This window comes from Linepithema humile, chromosome 1 (assembly GCF_040581485.1).
Source record: "Linepithema humile isolate Giens D197 chromosome 1, Lhum_UNIL_v1.0, whole genome shotgun sequence".
NCBI lineage: Eukaryota > Metazoa > Arthropoda > Insecta > Hymenoptera > Formicidae > Linepithema > Linepithema humile.
In genome coordinates this window covers 1,430,816-1,445,583 of record NC_090128.1, presented here as the reverse complement: position 1 = coordinate 1,445,583, position 14,768 = coordinate 1,430,816, and the positions used below count along the sequence as shown (strand labels likewise).

Genomic DNA, 14,768 nt, shown 5'->3' with positions numbered 1-14,768 from the left:
AAAAACGTGGAATGAAAGAATTTCCTGAATTATAAATGTGTGTAAAGAAAGAAGGATATAAAAGAAAAATGGAGGAGAAAAGGGGAAAAATAAGGCGCCATCGTGGATGCGAAAAGGGTGATTTGGAAGAATCGCGAGGGGACAGAAATAGCGGAAAGTAAAGCAGCAAAAATGTGTCGGCGGGACACATCCGCCGTCAGAACGGGTCTGTATCGTCGTTTGCAAGATCGATATACGCAATAAATTATCCCGCTCGGTCTCTCTTCCGGTTTTAACCTATCGGCCGGCAGCAACAGCAGCCGCGAAGAATGTCCTTTCGACCTATAAGGCGACGAAGTAACTTAACTCTGTGACACACAAGCGGTCTACTTTTGTCCCGCGACCTTACGGCGATATATCTAGTTTGAGAAACGTAATCGCGTGACGCTTTTGGCCGGGTTCTCGGACATGACTGCTATCGGATAAGCGAAATCTTTTTCGCCGCTCGGAACTCGCTACATCTCGTACGTTCAAGGAGTTCTTTCTGATAGAGTAAGCACACAAGCGATCCGGTTAGCGCGTCTCTCTGGGGGAGAGTTTGTTAGAATATTTACCGGTTGCAAGAAGTGGTTGTTGCGCGAGAAGCCGTTTAGTATAATCGAAGAGTTAAGTGGATGCAGCACGTAGCGAAAATTAAGTCGCGAGATATCAAGTTCGCGCGGCGCTATTTTCACTCGATTATAAACGCTGCAAGCATCGTGTTCCTCAATGTATATATTTCAACAAATTGCAGTTTGCTGACTCTTGAATAAAAAAAAAAGTGTTATGTGAAGCATCGAGGCAATAGCGTATTTGTGCACGTAAATATTTTCTCTTGAACGTTGTATAACCTCGTTATTCATCCATCATTCTTCAATTGTAGTTTTATTTGTCGTAAAATAAAAAAAATGTAAACAATTTTTTTACTATTATTCTACTATAATAGATAGACGTTGAGACATGAGCAAAGGAATGCTACGTAATGTACGATAAATAATTATGCATGATGAAAATCAATCGATACTCATTGAAAGTAATTGTACGCATAGTAGATCAGGAATGGCAGTCGTTTCGAAAGTGTGGGACACATAGCATAATCGATGTAGCGTGTGAGATATTAATGACATATCTCCTAAATTTTGTACGCGGCATAGCTTATTCCGTTGAACGGGATTCGATGAGATTTACTGTCATTTGCCGGATATCATTGACGGGCGACGTGCGATTGCAGCGAATACCTTAATTTCCGAGGTACGGGACTACACACAAGCAAATCATCATTGAACATTTGGAATTGCATATTTACGCGGAATGCAAGGCATTCAATATCGAGAGACTATTTTGCCTTTATACAATTAATACAATTTAGCTGCCTTTGTAACATGATTTTTAGTGCATTTTGCATTTTCTAGTGAAAGTGCTTATGATAATAGCTGTGAATAACTTTAGAAAAAGAAATGTTTTAATTTATTAACGAATGCATTAATTTGCTCTCACTTTACTTACTCCAAACATTTTCTTTCTCGCCGTTTAAGCAGGCACATATTATTCAAAACAGATGATTCTTCAGATTTCACAAGCTCAAACGTATTTCAGGGCATTGGGTTCGATATTCCAATGCAACCGTACATCAATTTGCTTTCGATTACAAAGATGGAAAAGTCGTCATATGTCAGTGAAATGCATTAGTCTCCGATATGCGAGTTGTGCTTTTTTTTTTTTTTTTTACAGTGAATAGAATTTCGATAAGGTAGGAGGTACTTACACTTTCGAGCGACGCGGACGAGAGTCTCTCGATAACAATACGCCACGTTGATGGCTCAGTTACAAATTATGGCTCCTCAAAGCGCGATGCTGTATTTGGCATCTCGCCAGGCCAGCTTCCATCAGACCCGCTAAATTTTTTAGCTTCTTTTGCGCGCCCGCCGGCCGCCGGAGTGGCTCATGCAACGACCGCGAAAATCAATATTCTCGAGATAAAGTATGAGCGTGATTCCGCAGCGCCACGTGCCCCGTCATACACGTCCGAAGATAGTAAATTCTACAGTAGTGCTCACTCACTGTGATGACAACGAAGAAAAGTACTTATCCACAATTATTGAATAAATTTCAGTCGTGCAATATATCGTGAGCGATGAAAATTTTCAATACTTTATACTAATGATATAGTTTGATTTTCTAGCGAATATATATTCCAGAAAATAATAAAATAAATAAAGTAGGGTTTTTCTTTCATACAATAATTTTACTTCACATTTTTATTGAAAATTTTTTATCTATTTTAAATTTTATTTGAAAAATGTGAGGGAACATTAATTAATTTTTTAGATAGCAAACAATTATTTTTTTTAGTTGCGTGAACATATGAGAATGTTAATTATAACTTTTTTTAATTATAGAAAAAAACTTGATGTTATATTTTTACGATAAACTACTGGTTTACATAATTATATATTTTATTATTAGCATACCACCTTAGTTTGCTAATATTAAAATTTTATTTCTTTTGTACTTAGAAGGGAGAATATTTTTAAATTTAATTATTTCTAAGCATGGTGTGCTCTGTATAATATATATAGAGTAACTTCAGAAACAAAGTTGTAGGATCTGTTTGAGAAACACTGTTCTGTGGAATGTGCGCCGACTTGGCAAAACGAAAAATTCGTCTGCACTCAAACTAGTTTACGACCTCCATTGCCGATATTGCGGCAAGATTGTGCCAAAGGTAGTACGAACGAAATATTAACCAAAACGGGTATTGAAAACACACAAAGTCTCAAAATCGGTTTTACATAACAGCATTACTCGTGTAAATTTTAATATTAAAATCTTTTTACTTATGAATTATTCATAATTATTATAAAATTCTGGTGATTTCGTTGAACACCCGTTTTTATTTGCTTTGTTCTTATAAACATTAAAATACATTTCGCAGGAATTTTGCGACAAAGTATCTAAAAATAAAATTTTTAGTGAAGGATACGATTACTCCTCCTTAATAGGATTACTCCTCCTTTAATTATTTTAATTATTTTTGTAGAGAATTAAAATTTGATGAGTTGTTATTTATCTTATCTTGTACTTATCTATTTAAGCTTATAAATTTACACTGAATTTTAGCAAGAAACACGCGAAAAATCTCATTGCAAAAAAGATTGAAAAAGGAAGAAATTGAAACAGGAAATACTCCGAATTCTTTAATTGATTTGACTTCTTGAAGGAGCGCAATATATAGAGAAACGAGGAAGATAGCTTGGTAAACGGCTGTTTTAGAGAGGACCACCACTTCTTTGGAGATCACACTCGTGGAAGTAAAAGTAAACGCGGTACTTTGCACGTAATACCATTATCGGCAATGCCACATTCAAGCCACAGTCAGACAGTGAAGGTAGACAGAGAGGATGATAATTGACTGAAAGGTTTCTTTTTGATTGAATCGAATGTGCGAGTGATAACAAACGGTGCGCAATTATAAGAACCAGGCTAATTAGAATCAAGCGGACTCATTTTAATAATGATAATGAATGGCATGCGAACGAGACGAATGCTCATTGAAAAGAATCACGGACTCGCGAGTCATAAAAAATAAACACCGCTTTGTTAAAAAAAACGGTAAATTTCTTTCAATGAGAAATGATGTTTTTCGAGTGAAAAGCATAAAATTAATATCTCGGTGTATACAAAACAAGAGAGAAGGTTTATAAGAGAGATGAAAAAAGTTTTTAATATTCTCATTATTGAAGGGTATTATGCTGATATTACTCGCGTAATGACGTAAATGAATAATTTGTGAAAGTCTTTCTTTGTACATAGTTTCTATAAAAATAGAATTTGTAGAACACATAAATTTTCGGAGAATATTTATATTTATTCTAATTACAGGTAGAAAAATTATTTAAACATGACCGAAGAGTTGTAAAAAATGATAGTGAGATATTTGCCGAGAGAAGTAATTGACGGAAAAAGTTTGTGAACTATTCTATATTGTTTGAATTATTATTAAATTAATCCTTTTATACACGATAAAATTTCATGTGCAGTGAAATCTTAGCAGGTGATCTTAGCACGACGTGAATATCTTAAAAACTCAACAAGCCGACATCGTAAATCATACATATAAGGGGTATCAATTAATTTTCCTCGCGCGATTCAACGGCCTATCCAAAGGTAAACCGCGGAAATTCACTCTGGTACCGATAAAACGTTGCATTGTAAGGATGTTATCGGAAAATCGAATGTTTCTTTCGTATAATAGCGCTCGTGGTCGTCGTGAGCATTCGGCCGCAACTCCACTCACACGCATGCACATTAATAGCGTATCGAGAAATCGCTCGTTGTACGAAGATATATTAGAAATTTTACGAGCGCGACTAGGAATGCGCTGCGCCGCTATAGACTGCGATATTTATTGTGTCCTATTATTGCTGCCTTCGCACACCGGCGTATAGGGCAGTTGTCGGTTGTATGCCGTGTGTAGCACAAGTGCTCAAGTATCCCCCGGCATTTTTCATGCCGCTTAACTCGGTGTGTTATTCCGGCTGAACGCCTTATCATCCGTATCACATAATCTTCTAATGTCGCATCTTATGTTAGAAGTGCACAAAAAAACGTGTACACGCGTTATACACTTCTTTCTTGTTGATTTTTACTCTACTCCGTATTTTTGAAACAACCACCACACATTATTTAGAATGTTTCGTATAAATAAATTTTTTATTTTAATAGACGTTTTACTCGATGCTTGATTTCCAAAGTGTTTGGAAAATAAAAATTTTATCGGCAATGACGGTATCGCATTCAATCGCCCATTTATACAATATACTTGATGAAAGCGCGGTAATTAAATTGCCTATAAATTAAAAAACATCAATACATATAAAAAAAATTTAATTAATTTGTTGACATTTCTACGTATGTTTACAATTATTTTAATTCAGTTATTGAGAATCAAATATTTAAGCTTAATTAGTTATAACTCTATTTTAAATGTACCTAATAATTGAGAAACTTGTTTTCCTTTAATTTTCCATATTTTAATTAAATTTCAGCGTATGCTTTATGTAACTCATTTTTGTCGAGGTTTTATATCATGTCGTTTCTGACAGGTTCTCGTCGATAGAGTCACGTTTCATCGACGCATAATAAATGGAAAGGTTCGCGTTCTTTAATGCGACAGTGAGCTAAACGTCGAACCGTAAATCGTTTCCCCACTCTATATAGGAAAAGCGTATCCGGTGCCGTCAAGGCGCTCGCTCATAAATCACGCCGTGCGCACTTGCGAGCTGAAATCGGGAAAAAAAAAGAAAAAAAAAATATATATATATATATATATATATATCGGACGAAGGTAAAATCGCCTGGTCCACCATTGCGCGTTTGCCGATATCGATTATATAAAAGGTATAGCATTTTGAAGATGTATGTATTCGTTCAAATTAATTGCGAGTCCTTTAATCGATAAAAAATCTATTTTCAGAATGCTGAAAATTGTCGTACAAATATAATTATCGTAAACATTAATACATCTTTTAATGCATCTTTGTCGTTATCGTATGATGTATCGTATCGTATCATTGTAGGATTAATAAATTTATACTATGGATATCGATCACTTTACGGTCAATCCTCCCGGCTAGGGTCGCGACGACCGTTTTGGTCATCGACGAGAGTCGGGAATAAATGAAATTACGTCCCTTGCAGCGCTGGCGCCTTGGCTCGATAACGTCCAGTAGCTCGCGCCGATCAAATTTAATTTTGATAAAGAAGATTTATAAATATGGGATCGCGCGCCGCCGATTGGGCGCGCGGCATTGGTTTTTATTTTTCCGGAAATACAAAATCCAATTCTCGATAAGACCAGCTTACGTAGGAACTGCCCACCTCGCTCTTTCATTCCCTTCTATTTCCCGACTATTTCTCATATCGTGCGATCGCGGCACTACCATATCTCTTGCTAGCTGCGTTTGAGAACATTATTCTAGAAAAGCGATGGTGATCCGAATTTTGATCGATTTAGACATGGGACGCGTGTGCCACTTGATTCAGATTTTTTTTTTACATGCGCATGTGAAATCATGCGTAAATTTTACAGCTGAGGTAAATCTAGTTTGTAAAATTTTCTGAAAATTAATTTTTACGGTATAATTAAATATTATTATACCGTGATAATATTTAATTGCTTTAGATTTTTAGAAATAAAATTTTCTTTTTTCTTTTGGGAATAGTATTGGGAATAGTATTGTATATATATATAAAGATCTTATAATATAAATTTGAAATTTATTTTATATACTTTCTAGAAAAAGCTTAATTTTTAATTTTCAAGTTTTTAAGAAGCTTTATTTTTTACTTTTTAAATTTTTACTTGAGAAAATTTTGGAGAAAGAATTTTTGAAAAAAAAACTGAACAAATATTAATGCGTTACATTTGCGCACGCACAAATTTAAAGTTGCACCTGAACATGCGTGATCTCGATATTAATTATTTTAATTATGCACATTACTAGCACATATGTAATCACAGGAATATTTTCATAATTTCATAAAACTTCTAGAAAGTGCTTTGTTCTCCGGTGATGCAATACGCATATGATATTTTAATTAAAATGTTGGGTAAACAAATGTTAATATAAATCAAATAGTTGACATCTAAAGTAAAATATGTGCGAACATTTTCTACGTTTGCTTATAATATATGTATTTGCGTGAGATTGTAAAATAATTATAATAAATTTATTATGACGAATCAAATACGCATGACGTGATAAGTTGATAAATAATAATTATAATTTTATTTCTGTTTTGAATTGCATTGGTTACGCCAATATATATATATATGTATATTTATGGGTCGTATTGATTTATCTTTATGTATCTATAATTGTTTTTATCGAATTTACATTATATATTATTAAATACGTGTTATTTAACCCTGTTATTATCGGGCGCATCTGTGTGTACGAATTTTACGATAATATTTTAAATATAAGATATAAGCACTGACAGTATTTTGAACTTTATTGACAATTATTATTATTATTTTTGAATTGTGGAATGAAATTTATCTATGAAACAAAGTATCTCAATTATTCTAATGTCTACAAATGTTAACTGCACACGTGACGAATGTAATTATATTCGCTGCATAATTTTCATAAACGACAAAGGGACAAGTTCTTCACTAACGCCGATGTGTTCGATTCTTTTGCAGGATCTTATGACGAAGAACAAGCAGCGATATCGATGGCGTTTGCTGATCTGCGGCATTGTCATCATAGTCGTGCTGGCTTTGGTGATCGCGGCGGCGATTCTTCTGACCGGCAGGCCGGAATCCGCTGCATCCAGAACAAACAGCGCACCAGGTATTTCTCTGGAGGAATGGCTCTTCGGTTCGTTATCTCCCAAGAGCTTCAACGGCACGTGGATCAGCGGTAAGTACTACGTCTTTGTTTTTTTTGTCACGCGCGGCGCAAATTCCTTTCGACTTTTCATGTTGCGTGAAAAGCACTCCACAACTGCATCCGCTGCAGGCTTTATTTCCCGCGGATTCGACTTTTTGAAATGAGTTTTTCTTCGACACCGCGCCCTCGTAGGCTAATTAATCCATTATTTAAGAGGATTGAAACGCATCGCGCGAATAATGCACAGTTTAATGCGTTGAACGCGGCCGGGTATATGGAGGAAGTTCGCTTTTAACGGGCGTTGCACTCTTTTAGATGGGTTCATTTCCTGCGTGAAATGAAATGCGTATCGAAAAATGTAAATTAAACGCCAAGTTATGAAATGAGATTATGGGAATGTAAAAATACAGATCACCTATATTTTAAGCTGCAGAAATATTTTTAACCATTTGTATAGCGCAGGGATCAACGTTAAGCGTATATTATAATTTTTAACATTATATCGATGAAAAACAAAAAATGGACAGTTTTAAGAATAATCGAACATTTTAATAGTTGAATTTTTGATAGGCAATTACGATGGAAAAAAAATTTAACATAAAGAACTCGATTCGTCATTTTACTTTATTTTGAACGCTTTTAATTTTACGATTTAAGCGCAATCGTTTTTTTAAATCGATAAACATTAACAATCGGGTGGACGACGACTTAACGGTGCAAACACATGAAACCACTCGATTACCGAAATTAAATGAGGGATTCGAACGTGAAACTCGTTTCTTGATGCGTACTTTAACGGCAGTTATTGCATTTTGCGTCCGTACTGCACAAATTTCTTTCTCAAGCACTTTTTCACTTGGTCATTTTTGTATTACATCGGTTTCCTCATGTATTCCAAGCGGATCAGATTTCCCATTTTACTGTATAATAAAATTATCGTGTATCATAAATCTCACGTGAGACAAAAGTCGCTCGGGTCTCCACGCGTTTCCGCGAGAACGGAACGTCAAATTATACCACAGAGCGTATGTCAGTCCGTCGGGTTTTCTCCCACCCTTCGCGCCTTCTCCGTGTATCGCCGCGTCCTGTGAACCGTATTATATAACATCAAAAGGGGATAATAGATGATTCACGCGACCGGGGACAAAAGCGGATACGCCCGGCGTCGGCGAATATTTATATCATCTTTTTTTTTTTCCACGCGTGAATGGCGTTTCGCCGCGCGCGCCGCGGCCACTGATGTGTGAAGTTCAAACTAATTTTATATTTGAGGCCGGTGTTGGCCATTCTACTTCATTCGTGGATCCATTTGTCTTTGTTACGGCGCGACCGTCGACACAGCCTATAAATCCTTTCGTCAGACCGGGAACAAAAGACGGGTTTTAATGGATTTTACGCGCGCGGCCAGTATCTTCCCACTATCGCTTAATTCTTTTTGCTCGACCGTGTCACGAGCCCGCGAGCGCGGCATAACAACCCTCCTCGCGGACATACGAGTAATTCCGACTGCGTGAAAATCCACGAGGATTTTCCGGCGCGGAGATCGAAATTAAACGTCCGCTGTCCAAAATTGTCGCGCGCGTTTTTACTCGAATTCGCGTCGACCGACGAAATCAGCGCGTGAGTGTTTTAAGGGGGAAAAAGCAACTGGTTCTCTTTTTTTACTATAAAACACGTGCGTGTATATATATCTCGTTTAAGATATAGAGAGCGTGGACGGCCGCGAAATAGTAACGATAGACTTATCGTCGTATCTAAATGGAGATCAGTATTGCGCCGCGCTCTCAGCAAATTGTCTAACGATGATAAACCTCTGCGCATCCATAGTGATTACGGCAAGTAGCAAAATGTATTTCCACTGATACTCCGAATGCATCGCTTCGGCGATCAATATAATTACGACGCGGCCAACACGTGGAAGTAACGCTCGCTCGATCTAGAAGTAGTTATCTCTGTAATTCGCTTCTCCTCTTCTCTGTAACTCTCGGCGATGGGGCGCCTCTTAAAAATTAACGAGGTCGAGTCCATTTGGGCCATGGAATCAGAGAAACACACGTATAGTAAAGTATATTAACGGTGCCTGCTGAGAATCCCCTCGCCGTCTTGAATCCTGTATATTTCTTTTGCTGTCGCATTATTTTACGTCTACTACTCTTTGCTTTTCTTCTTCTCTTCGAGTAAGAGCCTGTATCGATTTATTTATGTGTTTTGCGAATTACAAAGTTAATGTCACGTTAATTCAATGAATTGCGATGATAAGGAGTTATTTTTTTTGCAGCAGTGATGAGTTTTGCAATTTATTTGTCGAACTATATTTCAGATATATATGTGAAATTTGATCAGAATTTAAATTTTTTAGATTGAGAATTTTTGACGCGGAACGTAATATGAAACTATTATTTTTCACAATATTTGGAACAAAATATTCCGTTACACATCCGTTTGTCATATCTTGCCGCACTAACATATAGTTGATAAAAATTTATACTAACGTCGAAGTGCAGATTCGTGTCACGGCGAGAATGACGTATAATAAAATTGCGTTTGATAGATACGCTTTTTGACAAAAACAAAACGCTCCGGATCATTCATATCCATATTTGAAGTAAAAATTAACTGAAATATGAATAATATATCGTTTTACGTTTGCATCATTGTACCAAGAAAAATAATGGAAACCGAAAAAATGGAAAGGAAAAAAATTTGATTAAAATAAAATTCACGTTTACTGAATTGAAGTATAATACATTATTATCTATCAGTAAATGCCTATAAAAGTTAACAAAGATTAACTTGCAAAACACCGTTCATTTTTAATCGCTTTTAACTTAAAACCGTTAGTACTTCGTTCTCTGTTAAGAAAAGATTAATTTTAAGTCGAATAAAAATTTCGGTAAGTTTTTTTTGGTTTTTTCCCAAGATTTCCTGTAAATAAATTGGGTGATATCACAGATATCGTGTTATTAGAGCATTTTGGCGTATGATACTTTTAGATTGGCGTTGAAAACTAAAGTTAAAAGGAGTAACGCTGTCAGGCGTCCGGTCGGCGGTTTGCGGGCGGAAAAGTACGAGAAAAGCGTGCTCTATGGTGGTAATCATGGTGGTTGATGAGAGTTTCACGGTACGCAGAACCGCAGCCACCATCTAGTTCACGAAATTGAGGTAACTCCAGGGGCGCGGTTAGTTACCATACGCGTTCGCCCATAAACCTGCCCGCCGGTTTCAGCCTGGTGGCGGCACATGCTTCCAATTAAATCAACTTTCGGATTTTTTTCTACCATGTGATTGCGCGTAATTCCGCACCGATGATTGATATTCTCGCGAATTGCACATTGCATTGCGCATGTAAGAATGCCGCCATGCGAGGAATAATCTGAGACAACACTTGAAACGTTAGCGGTAGCTTTCTTTCAAACACACATATCTTGTAATGAATAATCTTATCAAGAGAGAATCTTTTAGGAAAGCAGAAATTTAATTTAACGTACTAATTTTGGAAAATTTAGATTTCTTTCATGAAGATTTATATAACATTTTGAAAATTTAATACGTTCTTTGTATGTTTTACATTCTTTGCTAAATATATATAGATATAATTTGTTTCTGAATTACAATAATAGTTTGCAAAGATTTGACAAAGGGTTATAGAAATTTTGTCAATTATAACTTTTTATCTTTGAAAAATTTACTTGCAATATCAAAGACACAGACAAATTTTTATTTTATTATATATTTATATAAAATACATTTGTAAAAAATTATATTTATATTATATTTATAATTGTATTTGTTATATTAAATTATATTTATAATTATATTTGTTTTTGTCGCAAATAAATTATAGAATAGATCATAATGTTGGTTAATGTGCTAAAACTGCAAGCAATAATAACAGCAAAATTAATAATACTGTTAAATGTTATCAGAATTACGATCAAAGATAATTTAATTAATCAATTAAAGTATGTAATAATTTAATTAACTAATATTAGGTGTGATATGCAGTCTGCACATATGGGTTCACTAACAATGTTAATTAGGCGCTACATAAGTTTGATTAGCCGACGTTAATTGATTCGACCATAATCTATTAAATGTAATTAACATTTCATCATTCTGTCTCAAGTTTAATTAGAATGAAATGTGCATTGATCTTTATCTTATAGATAAAATTAAATTATAATATTTAAACGATTATGACTTTTAACTTCATTTTTATACAAAATAGTACGTTTATTTGCTGAAAAATAATTATTATGTCTTCTTTATCTTATTAGGAAGTTTTTAAACAGAGACAATCTACATATTTCATGCATTCGTGTATTATTGTTATTCTCGGTCTGAATGATAGCAGTAGTTTAATTTTAATTAAGATTGTTGACAAGTGGACAATTGCAACAATTGACTGTTATCTATGTTTGTTTGTCACGATGAGCAATTAAATTACATTTGAATTCTAAATTACGGGAATTTATATTATATGTTGGAACGTTAAAATAATCTCTTGATAATACACGCACGTATCGTGTTACAATACCTAACAGCAGTCACGAAAATAATAATGTAATACTACTTGCATAATTCTCATAGCATTTGTAGTGAGTTATGATTTGAAAATTACATCTTTGTAATTATAGTGCCTAGTAATCGAAAATTACGTGAATGTATGTTGCACGCAAAAATTTTAGTTGCACATCAAATTATTATATTATTAAATATTGCATCAAATTATAATGAAAAAAATTGTAGTTTTGTCAACGAATTATTAGTGAACTTTTTTTTATTTTGAATATTGAGTAATTATAAATTAGTAGAATTATTTGTCAAAATTGACGGCTTTTTATTAAATATCAATCCTTTATTATACTATTCTGTTTTTAACTCTAATTGTATATGGCATACTTTTTCTAATATTATGACTAATATCTAAAAAGTTTAAATATTGTGCAATATCTAAAACGTAGACGACGAAACAATATTTCTATTTAGTAAAGTAAATTACATAACAATTTTCTTTAATCATACATTCGCCGAAGCGCTATCTTATCAAAAATCTTGATAATTAATTTTGAAATGCATCAATTCTGAGTATAGAATAACTGAATTTTAGCGCGATAAATTAACAAAGATGTGGACAGAAATATGAAGGTATTTTATCATTTCGACTCGGAAATAACGGCTGGCATCATTTGATCAATAACTCATTGCATTGTCAGGATACCTGAATCACCCTCGTTGAAGTTACATATTCTATTGAGTTTCATTTGAATCTCAGTTTCACATTTTGATAAAAATTTTATTCGATCTCTCTTTGAAAACTATGTAATATATTACTCTTTGCGCTCATTCCGATTGACTTGTGGATTTGTTTTAAACTTTTGCACTGCGTATGTGTGATTATTTTGGAAGATCAAATTACGGAATCGTTTTTCATTTATTTGCCCTTTATTAATTGATCGTTTTTTTTTTATTAGTTGAAGATTGGATATCTTTTTCTATTATATTACATGTAATTTTTATAATATAATTTTATTTTAAATAACGTTAAATGATATTCACGCTTAAGTATTATCGTTACAATATTTATATCAATTTTTATTGATATGCGTTTTTATATTTCTGAAAAAATAATTTTATATTTCTGAAAAGAAAAAAAACAGATGTCTAAATATTAAAACGGCGCCGACGAATTATCACAGAAAACAAGATGGGTAAAGCATTGCTAGATTTTATCCCGGCATTTCTAGTATTATGGGAGACAGAGCGTAAATACGTTACGAAGGGGAGATTTTCGCGTGAAAGTTTCTGCGAAAGTGGTTGGTCGAAAGGTTTCGCTACCTGTCTTGCTGCAGTTGAAGCAAACAAACATTTTCTTGACGCGATTCCGAGAGATACACGACTTTGCTATAAGATATTCGTGTTTAATTTGAACGAACAAATGCAAAAACGTTATAAGGATTTGCTTCCTGTTTTACAGCTCACAGATTACTCAAAGTTGCTTCTATTGTGTCGCAAGTTTTTTTGTTTTGTATAAAACTGAAATATTTCTCACATGCTCGCTGAAATTGTGCGGATGGCTACATAAAATACAGGTAAAACGAGTATTTCACGCTATGCATGTTGCATTTTTTTTTGTTGCTAAATCGTCGTACTCAAAAAGTAGAAACAGTATTTATTGAAGCGTTTCGCGTGTGAGATTAACGATTAAAGTAGACCTAGCAAAATTCTACATATGTTTTGTTATAACATATCGACATATTGTATTGCTTATATTATTTTACTTTATCGACGTTACATAATTATCAGAAGATAATACGGAAGATAATACAAAATACAAAAAATACCTGTTTCTTAAGTTCGATGCAGAACTATTAGTTCGATTTATTTGCGGGAGTTAGCGGGTGAAACTTTATAATACGATTTAAATTAAAAGCACTTTTATTTTATGATTGATTGCAATACGACTGGCAATTGTGGATGCAAAAGTATGTCATTGATTGGAATTGCAAGGAAAAGGGGCCCTTAAAGTGGTCGATGAGCTTATTGCTTATCGTGTCCGAGATAACGGAAATGAGGAATATTCAGAGTTATAAATTGTTAAATCGCTTAACTCTTCCGAACGGCATGAGTGGTACGTGACGGTAAGAGATCATCGCACCTTGTAGAGAGACGTGACTCGCATGCCTAATAGTACACTTTACTTACTTCGTAGTGCAGTTTCCGAACTATGGTGAAGCTGTACACGCATATTCTATCTGGATTCTTGACTCGAAAATTATTGAAGTTTATTAAACGCTTAAAACACACACAGCGCACGCCTCTGTGATTGAATATTTTTTCATCTTTTTGTGTTAAACATTGATGAAAAAATTGTTAAAATTTTAGGACGGTGTAATCTCGATATCATCGTCCATCAGGGATTAATTTTGTACGCTAACTACTTTGAATTGCACACAGAAATGTATGTAACATTTAGCCATTGATCAATATTTGCTATTGCCTATGATATTTACCACAAATAAATTAAATTTATTTTTGCCGAATATTAAATTTTTTTCAAGAATTAGCAATCAAAAAAAAAAATAAAATAAAATAAAAAATCGTATAACATTTTAATAGAAAAAATTAATATCAATTTTTAATTATTTATAAAAATATATTGTAAGCGTAATATTTTTTGGAGAACCTGAAGTTAAAGAGAAATTTTAGGAACTAAAAAACACAAAGGAGCAAAACTATTTTATTTTCCAGAATTTGTAAAGTTAGCAGTTATGTAAATTTGCATGTATAATTTGGATTTTTCTATCTTTTAATCAAATCATAAATCTAAATGTGAATTTTGCCATATAT

At 34.1% G+C, this 14,768-nt stretch overlaps 1 protein-coding gene across 14 annotated transcripts in view; it reads left to right on the top strand.

Moving 5' to 3' along the window:
• Positions 1-14,768, top strand: part of ome (dipeptidyl peptidase 4 omega) — a 304,004-nt gene that overhangs the window by 194,768 nt on the left and 94,468 nt on the right. For all 14 annotated transcript variants that reach the window (XM_067348239.1, XM_067348241.1, XM_067348240.1 and 11 more), the window contains one exon: positions 7,229-7,448. In XM_067348239.1, coding sequence (XP_067204340.1) covers positions 7,229-7,448 — 220 coding nt within the window. The remainder of the gene's footprint in view (positions 1-7,228; positions 7,449-14,768) is intronic.